Here is a 14,600-nt window from a genome sequence, read left to right as displayed (position 1 = left end):
TGCATAGTCCAATTTTTGGTTTGTAATCCAAACTTCAGGAGATAAACATCCATCCATTAGCTGAATTGCTTTTCCTCATGATGGTCGCAGAAAAACACGTTAAGCTGTCCTAGACTGGTTTAGACCAGGTTTAGGGAGCCCTGGTGGAATGAGGGCCATATCCTCCATGTTTTCCACGTCTGCCTGCTCCAACACACCTGATTCAAATGATCAACTCATTACTAAGCAAACTGATCATTTTTTAACACAAATTTATGGTTTTGGCAAAGTTACAAACTGTCCACAACTCAATTTTGAACATTTAGATTTTAGAGACAGTCTGAGTTGAACTGGTTTGCTAAATTTGAGCTGATTTAATGGAACAAGAAGGGTCACGGGATTGACCCCTGGGGAACCCCACAAGTCATAGGCCTTTGGTCGGACAGTTATCAATGCCTTCCTTATCATCATCATCATTATGCTGATCATCATTGCTATTGACAGTATCCATCCATACGTACATCCATATTCTACCACCACCAAAACTCCCTAAAATGTCATTTTCCTACTGATTACATATACTTTTTGTATGAAATTGAAGTATATTTTGTGGCTCCACTCTGGCATTAAGGTTATGATGACACCGCCGCATATTCACTACATAAAAATAAAACACACACAAACACTTGGGCGCGCACACAAAAGATGTGTGTGACACACAGGGTGGCGCTGAAGTCCTTTGGGGAATTACAATTAGGATTTACGATGTGGCGGCAGAGGAGGTGGCGGAATCGGCTGACGCTTGCCGTGCTGTCAGGATGTGTGGCATGATCTCACACACACACACACACACACACGGAACAATAGGCCGCATTTACTGTAACTGTCCACCAAAATATAAAGAAGATGTGGAAAAAAAAAAAGCTCAAGTTTGGGAAAATGAATCTGTGTGTTGGAAACAATTAGAAGTGTGGAAAGACATTGGCGCACCAGCCGATGGTGTCATGGAAGTAAAAGCTCGGGCAGCGGCACCTGCAACACACACAAAAACACCCCAACACGGCGCACATGAGCGTGAAAATGAGGAATGATCAAAATGCTGTAGGAGTATGGTGAATGGAAAATCTATAGTTTGCTAATTATACGACATTTATTTCTTCCTTTTTTTTAATTTTCGTTGACATTTTTCAGAAACAAGACTTCAAGAAAGCAGTTTTTATTTCTTATTTATTCTTTGATTGTCTTTGTCACCAGTATGACGTATACTGACACTCTTTAGAGCCACATCTGGCTAATAAATACAATGAAATGTTAAAACGCACAATTTGAAACACCCAAAAAAAAAAAAAAATATCACAGGAAAAAAACTGTGTGTGTAATGAGGTTTAACAGAGGCCACATTGGAGGAAAATGAATAAACAAAAACCTGCTGGCCAAAGATTACAACTTGGGACCAAAAACAACATCACCTCAGTCAATAAATTGAAGATAAAATTGAAGTAAAATATACGAAGCTGTATCCAGTGCTTAGGATGTGTGAGGCGAGCAGGAGTTGGCTCCCCATGTAATGTGAGTTATGTTCAGGCTCAGCTTGTGAAGCTCGTCTAAATAGTATTTAAAAAAAAAAATGCTAGCCCCCCCCGCCCCCAAAAAACAGAGGTAATGAGTGTAGAAGGTGGAAAGCTGTTTTAAATCATCACAAAATTAAATAAAACAAGTGAGACACTACAATTGGGGAGAAAAACAGTGCTCAAGTTGGGGTGCTTTACACAGACCATGCCCATGTCTAATGTTGCTAAGATTAAAATATATTGTTTGTATTTATGATTATTTTTGAGCTTTTGATCATTTTCATCAACATTATTAGTTCACAAATGACAGGAAAAGAAAACAACAAACCCTTCTCCTTTTATATTCTGCACTGTGTAGTCAAAACTAGTCCTTATTTTTTCCTTTTCCTCAATTTTCTACTACAGTGAAAACGTCGTTCTTGATATTGCGTCTTTTCCCCGCAAATGACTTTCTTCAGGTTTCTGATTGGCTAAGATGGCCTTACAGTTAAACTCTGGATTTTTTTTTTTTTTAAACAGTTATAGCAGAAAATGGGCATAGGAGTTCAGTAAAAACTGAGCACATCTTTTCCCTCAATTGTTTTCCTTAATAAATTACGTCCAAATATACATGCCGGGTAGAAAAAAGTACCATTAAAAAAAAAAAAAACAGACCAAAATTACTTTTTTTTTTTTAGAACAAAAGTTTGGTGTAAGTCACCTACCCTTGGCCTAGACATTTACAGACGTCCACCAGCCAAATAATGTTTTTTCGCAACTATGGAAAACACAATTAGAAAATACAGTGACGAGAAATTTTCTCATCCTACAGTAGCGCCATCAAGCTAAATGAATTGTAAGTGTTGGCATTTGGCCGCCGAGGAATTCCGAGCAATGTGGTTCATGAAATTGTTGCTGAGAAGCTTATATGTGTAAGACTTTTTTTTTTTTTTTGCAGCATTTGTGAAAGTTAAGACTACACCATACTGAGTGAATGTGAATGTAGGTTTGGCACATTTTGTGAAAAATTTGTTGCAATAACATTAAGAAGTCATATTGTGTCGGACGGGAATCGCTCCCTGTGATTGATTGACATAACACTTTACATCTCTCTCATCGTACAAAACAAAACACATTCACAAGCTGGCACATCATACCTGAGCTGGGATATAGATATAATAATAATGTTGCGAAATGATGATAATAATAATTGTAATAATAATAAAATGGATGTGCTGTATTTGTTTGAGACATGAATGTAAGACGATAAGATTATAAGAGCTAGGATTTTTTGTTGTTGTTTTTTTTTATATTAAAACTCCTCAAATTTCAAGTTGTGCCAGTCCAGAGTTTTTGTACAGGCAGCGAGCGAACGGCCCCGTACGGCAAAAAATGTTATCAACATAAAACACCAGAAAAGTCATAAAAACATCAACATCATTAAAAAATAAAAATTGAACGAGCTCACTCCTTTTAAAACACTTAAGACCAAATAGCTGCTGAAGAGTCCATGCATGCTGGTTGCAAAAAAAAAAAAAACGTGACGCCGGTATTGTCGCAGGTTCGGCCCCTTGTCGTTAAGGTTGCCCTCCGCATTTTGCAAGCGAGCTCAGTTGGCACTGATGTCCTGCCGGGTTTCGTGCTCACTGCTGTAGTCTGACTTGGGCTCGTCCTCGTAATCGTCGTACATGTCCATGTCGTCGTCGCCGTTGGCGGGGTGGCCGGACATGTCCATGGCGGGCTCGGCCTTGACCGCGTCATACGCGCTCTGGATGACGGGCGCGGTCGGCTCGGGGCTTGCCGAGTTGCTGGAACAGTCTGAGGTCATGTGAGGTGAGGGAGTTGCTCCTGTCGCCATGGTGATGCCGCCCGGGTAAACGCCCATGCCGCCTGCACTGTTACCTAGGGGTAGGGGAGCCTGAGGCCTGTTGGATAAAATATGGAATATGATTAGAATCACATCATATGTGCATATATATATATATATATGTATGTGCATATATTATATTATATTATATTATATTATATTATATTATATTATATTATATTATATTATATTATATTATATTATATTATATTATATTATATTATATTATATTATATTATATTATATTATATTATATTATATTATATTATATTATATTATCCATGCAGGGCAAGAAAACTCTACCGGCTAACACTGGTCTGTATAATGAACTCATTTGTGCGATGAAGAGAGAGGTGAGCTTTGGCGAGATGTTCTCTCCTCGGTAACGTCAATTAGCGCCATTCACTCTGACACTTTCTATGTCGAACTCTCTTTCAAAAAAAATAAAAAATAAATAAAAACAGCAGCAGTCTTGTTGAAGAGTGTGCTTGGTTGGTTAGTCGGTTGGCACAGCGCTGATTGAAAGCACAGGCCTTCTTCAATGACAGGCTTCTCTTTGCTTTAGCTTGACCACACACACACACACACACACACACACACACACACACACACACACACACATATGGACGCACATAAGTGTGCAGGCGCAGTCAATGTAGCATTCAAACATCTGCTTACATTTCATATTCCACCACGTCTGTCTGCGTCCAATTCCAGCGGCCGCAAACTCGCCGGTATTGTCCTTGTTTTAATAAATGACACACTATTAAAAAATGGCTCGCCTTGGAAGCCTTCTGCTAAATCCATCCGTGAGACGCGGACGGCTTTAAGCGTGTTCTGCGGCCTGGGTTCCATGAATACAATGCCACTGTTCTCTCCTTTTGTGGCACACGCGTTGCGCTCTTAACATAGGGAAAATATGCTCAGGGAATTCTGAGAAGTTCTTTTTTTTACTTCAACACATAGACGCGCTTAATATTTCTTTTATTGTCAGATGCTATGCGCCAGGAAAAAGGCCTTGTGTGAATTGCAATCGTGACATTTCTGCAAGCGTCGATCATTTTATACGCGCATGTTATGACGTACACAACCACATGTCGGAGTCGAGTGAAACACAAAACATTGTTGAAGAAAACCGCAAATCATGGCTGCACACAACTCCTACATTCTGGACTTACCCGACGAAGAACTGCCGCATTTCCTGACGCCGCGAACGCATCATTTGCTTGTACTCGCCGATGCGTAGCTTCTTGCCGTCGATGATGCAGGTCCTTTTGGGTCGTGGTTTGTACTTGTAGTTGGGGTACTTCTCCAGGTGGATCTTACTGAGACGCGCTTGCTCCTCGTAGTACGGCTGCTTCTCCTGGTTGGTCATCGCCTTCCAGCGGGAACCTGAAAAACACAAGGTCGGAAGGATGGCATTATAATTTTAAAACCGTTTAAAACTGCCGTACCGTGTAAATAAGAGTGCAATCAATGTCTTGTACCGGACAATCCAAAGGACGGACGTTTATCGATGTTTATCACCAAGCGACCTCACACATTACCCTCTGCCAGTTTAAATAAAGCAATGAGTCCAGCTGTGTTATGATGTTCGGAAGACGCTCATTGTACACATACAAACAGCTCTAAACAGTTTTCAGGACCCTCTTCAGGGAGTCATTTGGGTCACAGGATTAATCCCGAAGCATTTTTACAAAAAACAAAAATCAGGCAGATGTATGTTCTATGTAGTGGAAGTTTTTATTACATGACTCGACTGGCAAAAATTAGGACCTGGGACTTACTTGGCTAAGAAAAGACAGATAAGCTACGGTGATGTCACAGTTTAGCTAACGATAGCCGTGGACTAAATTTAGACATGGTGGAGTTTGGGTTCAGATGATGACAAATGATCTAATTATGACTGTGTCAGTAAAGCCAAGACTCAAATTTCTTGAAATCTAGTCAGGACTCAACTTATGACTTAAAGTACTTTGAATTTGTATATGTGACTTACTCCCACCTCTGTTAAGATCTATTCAAAGATCTTACACACCGTGTGAATAATGGTCACAATGTCAAAGCCTTCATAAAGTGTAGAAGCAACACTGTGTGAACTGTCACCTAAGATGGTCGGGAAGATACTGATTTGTATCATATGCTAACCGGCTAATCGGCCCAGAGAAGCCATCAAAGGGCGGAACTGGAAATAATTGCGGATTTTTGTTTTTCACAGAGATGTCACAAGCAAACTGGGAAACATTTTCACACCTGAACCATCTCGTGGGAACCAATTCAAGAGCCATGTCTAAGTATGGACTCAAGCGGGTCATCTGCCGTGTTAGCCTATCTACGGTTAAAATATTAGCTATTCTCATTATAAAAAATTCTGATCATTCGCACAGATTTGAGCAATTAATATAATATTAGACCACTATCCGTATTTTAAAAAGGATCACATTTTCCTCAATTTCACTTGAGTCCAGCGACAGTGCTTCAGCATTTACATGCATTACATTACATTAACATTATAAATAACCAAATACCGTAATTTTCGGACTATAAGTCGCATTTTTTTTCATAGTTTGGGTGGGGGGGGCGACTTATACTCAGGAGTGACTTATAGTCCGAAAATTACGGTAAATAAAATGCCATTGGAGGATAGTATCGCAATCCTGTCCACTCACTGTGTCCTTAAAGTTTGACTTGAATTTTGTTTTACTATTACTTACCCTTGCATGACAGTAAAAGAAAGTTCAATTGTGATTTCAAATATCGCCTGTAATTAAGAGCAATACCACATGCTCACCGAGGATCTTGCTGATGTTGGAGTTGTGCATGTCTGGGAAGGTCTGTAAGATCTTCCTGCGCTCGTCCTTGGCCCAAACCATGAACGCGTTCATGGGCCTCTTGATGTGCGGCTCAGCGTTGCCCCTGCCGCGCGCCTCCCGGAAAACGCGGGCCTCCGCGATGTTGCTCCCTGCAAAGAAGAAATGTACCATGTATTTATTTGTTTATTGGTACTCAACATTTTTGAAAAACCAGCCCCTCAAGCCAGTTTTATTGAAATTTGGTAGCCATGACAATTATGAGAAGACCCACAAAAACATGTGAAGAACCCCAAAAAAAAGCCACAAAATGTCGACTATTTTTATTTTGCTTTAAAGCAGCCATTTCGGGGTAAAGTTGGCCATTTCTAGTTGTCTGAGACATTTCGTATTCTCGACAGAAGGGTGACGATAAATGTGAATATGAATTTTTGTAAACTTCCCCACCCAACCTAGTAGACCCGCAAAAAAAGTCTTGCCTGCAAGCTTTTGCAACTGCAGAATTAGAATGCGGCTTTACTGGACTAATAAAAACAAAACGTTCGAGAGGCTAACTTGTTGACCTTGAAACGTTGTGTTTAGTTCTTCTTTGCTGAGCTTGACAATAAATATTTGCATTGGTTGAATCCCTGAACGAGCCACCGACCGGGACACTCTTTGTAGCGGAACAGCTACAATGGGACACCAACCTTATAAGGCTTCATTGACACTTTTTTAGCATTGCAGCATACCTTGACCTTTTAGGGGAGATGAGTTTGGAGTCCTAATCAGTGGCAAATGTTGTATTTTATACCAATTATATTGAATATAGAGCAATGATTTAATTGTAAAAATTGATTAAACGTGTCTCCTAATCCTAAAATTGGTCAATTAGCCCAAGGATGGTCATTTATTGGTAGGTTATGATTGACCCCTTTAGAATTATCTTACATCCGTACCAAAGGTTGAAAAACTATTTTAGCAACACTCTATAATTAGGTAGAATTAAGTCATTAAAAATGTTTTTTTAACTCATTTATAGACAATAATACAATGAAAAAAAACAACCTTTTTTTTCCTTAACCAAAAGCTAGCTAGCGCAAAGTTTTATGCTATGCTACAACTTAATTGTATGTGTTTTTTTTCCAGTGACAGAAGCTGGTGCTGGTTTTTAGCTTGGCACAAGACACAAGGCAGCGCCCACGGCACATTCCTGTAACGACGACCAAAACCAAGCGATAGCTCACCGTCCAGATCCTCCGGTCTGGTCAGGTCGATGACTCGATGGACCATCTTCCCAGCATCCTCCCCGAGCTTGCCCAGGTGGTGACTCAGCGTTTCGTAGTGCAGACGCTCCTGTGGGACGCCGGGAAAACAACAACGTTTTGTCATCTGTCATATATATTCTTTTATTTTTCCATTATTACTAACAATAAAATAAATTGACACATTTCTGTCCAAATTCTGAAGGGAATCATCTCTTACCCTTCTTTGCCGCTCTCTATTTTTATACATCTGGTCTTGGACTCTTCTAATTTGAACGTCTTTGATGGTAACGACGATAAAACTAATTGCCGGGTTGATCTGGCCCGTGTTCATACGCCGCCGTGGTCTGTCTTAAAATCTAATATGAAATTCCCATCATGCACCGCGAGAAGCCAAGAAGCAGCTAAAAGGACAAAAGTGCGGTGGAAAACATGGACACGCTCGGCGACTCTTCCTCCTAACGTCCCTCCTCCTCCTTTTTCTGGTGACAGAGGCATTTTGTTTGACGCAAGAGATGGTTGCCGCGTGAAGTCATGCTGGCAGAGCGACTGGAACTTGTGGGCCGCGGCGTATAGAAGTGTGTGTTTAACTGTGTGTGTGTCTGAATGTGTGTGTTGGAGGGCCAATGTCAGCACCACGACGGGGCTGTAATCAGGGCGGCCGCAGAACATGTGCCCGGGCAGTGCCGCGCTCACCGCAAGGAAGCCAGCGACTAACAAAGGCAGCTCACAAGAAGAACGAGAAGAAGAAAGACAGAGGAATGGAAAGTGGTGAAGTAGATAGTGAAGGAGATGGATGACAAAGGTGAGAGAGAGAGAGAGTCACTTAAAAGCTTGTTTTCAATGTTGTGTGGCTTTTAAAGAAATTCGAAATTAAAAACTCCCCACCCTGCTTCCGCCCCACACGCACTACACTATTTAAACACAGGTATGAATAAAAGAAAAAAAACTCACGAAAAAGAAGAAAAAAATTGTAAGACTCGAGTGAGTCGACTAAACAAGGCCTCCGTTAATGAAATGCGATGAAGGACACTTTGCGTCAAGACGAACAATTAAATCGAGCGTTAATTAAAAAAATACATCCGCAAAGATCGTCGAGTCTTTTTCAAATATTTCATAAACAACATCCTTCAAATATGTTGGGTAAATTCCACTCGGAATGCCGTCGACTCGTCTTTCCGAAGCTGACTCAAGTTTACGGTGTCAACTCGTCAACGATCCGCAACGTTGCGTGTCCGTACGGTCAAGAATTATTCCGCTTACTGAAAGTCTCCTTTCACGAACACCAACATCTTTGTGCCTCGAGAAAAAATGGCTGCCTCCATGGAGAACCTCTTTGAAAACTGCCAAAGACCTAAACGGGATAATCTGTGCTTTTCTGTAAACCTCGCTACTGATAGCTATCATGAAACACAGGAAAAAAAATAAAATAAAGAATCTCCCGTATAAAAAGTGACTTTTCAATGCAAACTAACAAAGAGGATACGGCAGGTGCTCATTCAGCCGCCATCAACGCTTTAACGACTCAAGAAGCGGCACACACATCATCTCCCGCTTGTGGCATTGTTCATAAACTCGTCTTTTGTATCAATTTTTACTCGCAAGCGACTGTGGGCAAAAGTCATTTATCCGACACGCTTCGCCGACTCGGCGCTAACAATAGCATTAACAATCCGGCAGCGGCTTCCTAAACGGGCCGCTTGACTCTTAAGTGGGCTCGGGGAGTTTTTTTATGACACACGCACGCACGCATAAGTGCGCGCACACACACACGTTGGGGCTATTTCAATCGTCTTTGGCAGCCGTGAGCCAGCTGGAAGCGGCGTAAGCGTAAGGCAATACTCCACAATGCCGCTAACTGGCCAGGCCTCTCGTCTGCACACCGGCTAGAATGACACGGACACAGTGTGTGGCGTACACACACACACGCAGACACACAAAAAGGAGATTACTTTCAGCTCTTCGTTAACGTTGTCTATGCGTCAAATTGAAGCAGTCTGACAGAGACACACAAACATTATGTCCAGAAAACCGCATTTGCTCTAACCGCTGTTCTTTTATTTATTTATTTAAAAAAAAAATTGGTATTTCCTTTTAGCCCAAGTCAAAATAACTTATGCCCACTTGCACCTAAAAGGAGGCGGAGTTAGGTAAGCAGTCCTTTGATTGGTGGATTGTTAAGTGCAGGTAAATGTCAATAAAATCGGAACAAAACTAGCTTATAACGCAACACGGCTTTGTAAAAGCTAAATTGTTGAAATTCAAGGTAAAGAGAGCGAGGCGGAGGCGCTGAGTCACTTGTTCTGCGTAGCATTCACAAAGTTCCATTTATGAATTGTCACAGTCAAGCCTGTGAGTGCCTTAAAGAAAAAAAACGTTGTTTTTTTCCCCAAACTGTGTCTACAGAGCTGTTGTTAGGTAACCAAAATGCAACAACAAACACTCGCGCAGCAATGGAACATATCTTTAATGACAATCAGTGTTCCAGTTGCTTTTCACTTGCGGTCGCTGCACAATGTTGTGTATCCGTGTTTATGTTCCAAGGACCAAAATCATTTATTTGTTAAATCCGGTCTGCAATTATAATCTTGGGCCGTACTGACACTGCATCCTGACAGCTATCAGTAAACCCGTAGACTCCGATGCGTGGTCACTCAACAACTTTGTGTGCGTCCATTTTATGACATGTCGAGTTAAATGGGGAGCGGGGATGAAGTGGTACTGTCATGCCCTCGCATGTGGGCAGGGGAAGCCACAGTCACCGATGCACTTGCTTATTGAATGGGATTGCAGACTAACCAGCCAACCGGACTCCAACCAGGCACGCATCCAAAACACAGATACTACATTATACACATAAATTGCACTTTATATAACCAGTTTATTTATTTCCATTCTATTTTATTATGTTTTAGAGAAAACAGGGTTATTTATGTTGATTAAAAAGCCCCCCCCCGAAAAAATATTTTCCACAATGTTGTGTATCCATGTTTATATGTATGGGGAACTTATTAGGCAGTTTGAAAAGTTCCTCTTCATCTTAATAAAGAATTTATTAGTGCACACTGTTTTGGATATCTTCTCAATGTTTATCAGCATAATGTCTCTAAAGAAAATAATCTTGGGAGTTAATAAAATAAAAATATAAAATGGGATCTGACAAAATTTGTAATACGGTGAAGACGCAAACAAGCCCAAAATTTAAAAAAACAAAACAAATGCACCACTGGTGACCTACTTAGGCTGGTTGGGTTCAAAGGCTGTGCCCCCTAAAATATTCATAAGGATCCTAATCCTCACCCGCCTGTCTAATCATTCTTGCCCTGGTGTCTAATCGTGTTTATTGGAGACGTCATTTGGGATGCCCAAAAGGAAAGATGGCAATGGTGGAAAGACAACATACACATTGTCCAATAGCGTGAAAATATATTTAACATAGAAAGGATTTTTTTTTTTTTTGCATAGATTTTTTCACAAACGCTAATCGTATCATTTTACTGGATCAGTCAAAATGTCTTTAAAAAGATAATTATCTCTATTATAAAATGTTAAAAGTTGTGCCACATAAATCCAAAAACACAAGAACACACAAGGAAAAAAAAAAGCAATTTGACCAGATGGCTCACCTTGTTGCCGTTGTTGAGGGTCATGTTGGTCAACGCCGACAGTTTGGCCTCCAGACTTTGGTGTCCAGGAGGAGCAGCATGATGGTGATGAAGATGATGATGAGGTGGCGGTGGGGGCGGTGGCGGAGGTCCCTGCTGGTGATGGAGCTGCTCTCTCTGGATCTGCTCCCTCATGCTCCTGGCCTCCTGGATGGCCTTCATCACGGCGTCCTGGTCCTCGAATAGAGCCGTGGAGTTCAGGCTGGAGAGGATGTCTGACAGAAAAAAAAAAAAATCCAGAAAGACTGTGATGCTTAATTTGGTGTCCGGTTATTCAACGGTTTCAAATTCAGTAGCGATTGAGGAGACAAAAAAATGTAGGATGGCTTCTTGGGCTTTTTTTTTCTTTTTTTTTTTTAAATCAAGTGCATCTTAAAACTCAAATGCATCTATTATCTATCTATTTTTAAAATATAGTATTTTTACATTTTTAAAATATTAAAATATTTATTCATGATAAATATTTATTCATTACAAAATATTTAAATATTTATATATTTGATACTGTAAAAAAATTGCACAAAATATATCTAAAAATAATTTTCACATGGTAATAGTTTTTCCAATTTAGATTTTGGAATGCAAAACTCTACGGAAACCACTAAAGAAATACCTCTACTGTGTTTATTGTGCTAAGTTGCGTCTTGTAACTAACAACATCTTTGTCGCAGTCGCTCGATGTTTTCCGGCCTCCTTGTTTACGCGTTTCCCACTCATGAAGCAGATGTACATTTAAAGAATAAGAAAGCGGGTAAATAAAAGGACGCCAAAGTTTCCGTCGCCTTTGCCGTTTTAACTAGCAGACGAGTGAGGAAGCACTAAATGCTTGGGTGGCCGTTAAAACGGGGAAGAAAATAGCACGGTCTGGTGAAATTGTTTTCATGAGCGGGAGGGGGGGGGGGGTTGCAATGAGAGGCTTTAGATTAGCTTTAATAACAGATAACAGATAGGTGGGCTCATAAAAAGGTCTGGGGCTCTGGCAGACAATAATGTGAGGAAGCTCTTTAAAAAAAAAAAGGGGGCAAATTAACGTTCTGGATTTCACTGTTTCCGCTGGCAGCCTTTTCATGGAGGCTAAATACAGGGCTTTGGCCTCCAGTAAAACACAGCTCAAGGTGTCTGCAGTCTACCGGGCACGTGCCACCCTGGCTGGTGGGGGTGCGAGTGGGCTCTTGTTTTGGCTCTGGCATGCCGACAACAAAGTCAGCTAAGGTTCGTTTATGTTGGCGATTGTTAGCTGCGGAGAAGCACATTTGTGCCCGCCTGGGAATGTTGTTTTTTGAAACTCAACAGGATTGTATTGAGAGAACATTTTGAAAACACGACAATAGTTGCTTCAAATCAAAATGGTAGACTCCCTTCTGATGCTTTGAGAGTGGAGTGCACCTTACCCAGGGAGTTGTTGCAGCTCATGGCGGAGACCGGGCTGGGGATACGGGCCTTGGCGGCGCCGGTGGGGCTGCTCTTGTTGCCGGAGAACAACGTTTGAGCGATGGGCGATGTCGGCGACATCTTGGGCCGGGCCGAGAGGTTGAGCGGCTGCGTGGAGCCTTCCTCCAGCTGACACAAAAAAAAAAAAGATTAGTTGGATGTAAATACGGAATAAGACAATATTTAGAGGACTGCATTTTTATTTGTATTAAAATGCACTAATTATTCAATCGTGATTTAATGATTTGGACTCTTTGAGTGTGTGTAATGTATCGGAATTTTACATGCATAGAAATTCAGTAATTAATTATAACAGTTTAAATCAAAGTTTCTTATTTGACTTTTTACTGGGCAAAATCATTTGTGTTTATTATAGATAAGGTGTTTATTAAAGGAAGTTATTTCTAATAGTTGATTAATATTAAAGAGTATTAGTTTGACTGATACAGGTAGACGGAATATGTGCTTACTTCATATTAATGAATCGTACATGTACGTGAAAAAATTTATCCATCAATTTTCTGTGTTTTTGTGTGTACATGCGTGCGTGTTAGACTAGCGGGATGCCAATTGACTCAGTGTGTGTCGTTGTGTATCTGTTCGACTGCGGCAGCATGCCAATAGGCTGAGTGTACGTGTGCGCGCGCGTGTGTGTGTTTGTGCGGTCGTGCGCGTGCTTCGTGTCTGGCGTGGAGTTCAGAAGGCGCTGCGTTAGAGTTTGAGTGCGGTGAGCGCTGACGTGCGCCCATTGTGACTCGCAGCTGCTAACCCACGCACACACACACTCGCTCAGCGAACACACACACACATAAGCGCACATGTGGCTTCCATTATAGCGCCCGCTCGTCAAATAAAGTCGAGGCGTGCGCTCTCTCCACAGTGAAGAGGTCTGGCCCGCAGCCAAACAGCAGCCAGCGCCAGTGTCACTTTGTCAGTGTGTCTGGAAGTGTGTGTGTCGGTGTGTATTTGAAAAAGTGAAAGGGAAAGTAATGGATTTCCACACTCACCTTCACGAGGGGGCTACCCGCTCGCTTCTCGCTCTTAAGGGCAGAGGGCGACAGCGGGACGGGCGTGTTGCGCCCCCCTGGCGGGGCGGCCGCCATCTTGGCCCCCGGCGAGATCTGCATGCTCGCCAGCTGGGCGGCGTACAGCTGCTGCAAGAAAAAGAACGTCAAGAAAAACCGACAGACTGTTAGCGTCGGTCGGTGGCTTTTTCCTCTTTGGTTCCTCCACGCACACACGGAGACGCACACATGTACACAGCAAATCACACGTCAACAACTCACTCAACAAGAGTGGGCCACTAACAGTTTGAGGCGATTGTTTCGCTTTAATTCGCGTCCAAACACCAAGTTCTTGCTCGACTGTATCTTTAGAACACCCACGTCGTGGCGCTTGTGCAAAAAAAAAAGCTCTGGTCGCCACGGCGGCTGCGAGTGGAAACCACTCAAATTAAATGAAAGCCTTTTTCATGCTAACTTCTCAACATGATCATCAAACTTTGATGCCGCACCAAAATGGCTGCTTTACACTAAAATGGCCGACTTGATGTTCATCTGTTATGATCGACATGCCCGCACAGATTTGTGTTCAACTCTTTTCCTTTTTGTGGTCAGTATTCAAATGATTTGTCAAACTTTTATGCTACGTCCACATTGATAAACAAATAAAACTTTTTATTGCCACCCATCTGTCTGATATTTGCTTCCGATTTGCTCATTTGGGCACATAAATGATTCTATCGATCGGTTAGTCGGCATTAGTGGGCCAATTTTGGTAGCAAGGTAAATTAAACACCCATGAACATGATGGAAAAGAATATTCGAGTAAGAAAGTGGATTTTTTAAATTATTATGACCAGAAGCAGTGAAAAAAACAACAGTAGAACATAAAAAAAAACAAAAAACTTGCAAGTGATGATCCTGCAGCGGTGAACGGGGGAAAATAAACATTTTTTTCCGACCGACCTACTTAGTAAGAACCACAGACCAGCAAACCAAAGTCTGGACCATCCAAGTATTACCCAGACCACAAACAGGAAGAAAAAAAATGTG

General features: G+C 41.6%; 1 protein-coding gene across 1 annotated transcript in view; it reads right to left on the bottom strand.

The window, feature by feature from the left end:
* Positions 1-1,189: 1,189 nt before the first annotated feature.
* The window catches only part of LOC133157269 (transcription factor SOX-6-like), a 51,917-nt gene continuing 38,506 nt past the window's right edge, over positions 1,190-14,600 (bottom strand). The window contains exons 10-16 of the mRNA XM_061283664.1: positions 13,548-13,700; positions 12,507-12,675; positions 11,077-11,330; positions 7,433-7,541; positions 6,188-6,358; positions 4,575-4,788; positions 1,190-3,454 (exon numbers count right to left, since the gene is read on the bottom strand). Of these exons, the coding sequence (XP_061139648.1) occupies positions 3,139-3,454; positions 4,575-4,788; positions 6,188-6,358; positions 7,433-7,541; positions 11,077-11,330; positions 12,507-12,675; positions 13,548-13,700 (1,386 nt within the window). The 3' untranslated portion in view covers positions 1,190-3,138. The remainder of the gene's footprint in view (positions 3,455-4,574; positions 4,789-6,187; positions 6,359-7,432; positions 7,542-11,076; positions 11,331-12,506; positions 12,676-13,547; positions 13,701-14,600) is intronic.

This window comes from Syngnathus typhle, linkage group LG7 (assembly GCF_033458585.1).
Source record: "Syngnathus typhle isolate RoL2023-S1 ecotype Sweden linkage group LG7, RoL_Styp_1.0, whole genome shotgun sequence".
Taxonomy (NCBI): Eukaryota; Metazoa; Chordata; class Actinopteri; order Syngnathiformes; family Syngnathidae; genus Syngnathus; species Syngnathus typhle.
This window is presented reverse-complemented; position numbering and strand designations above follow the sequence as displayed.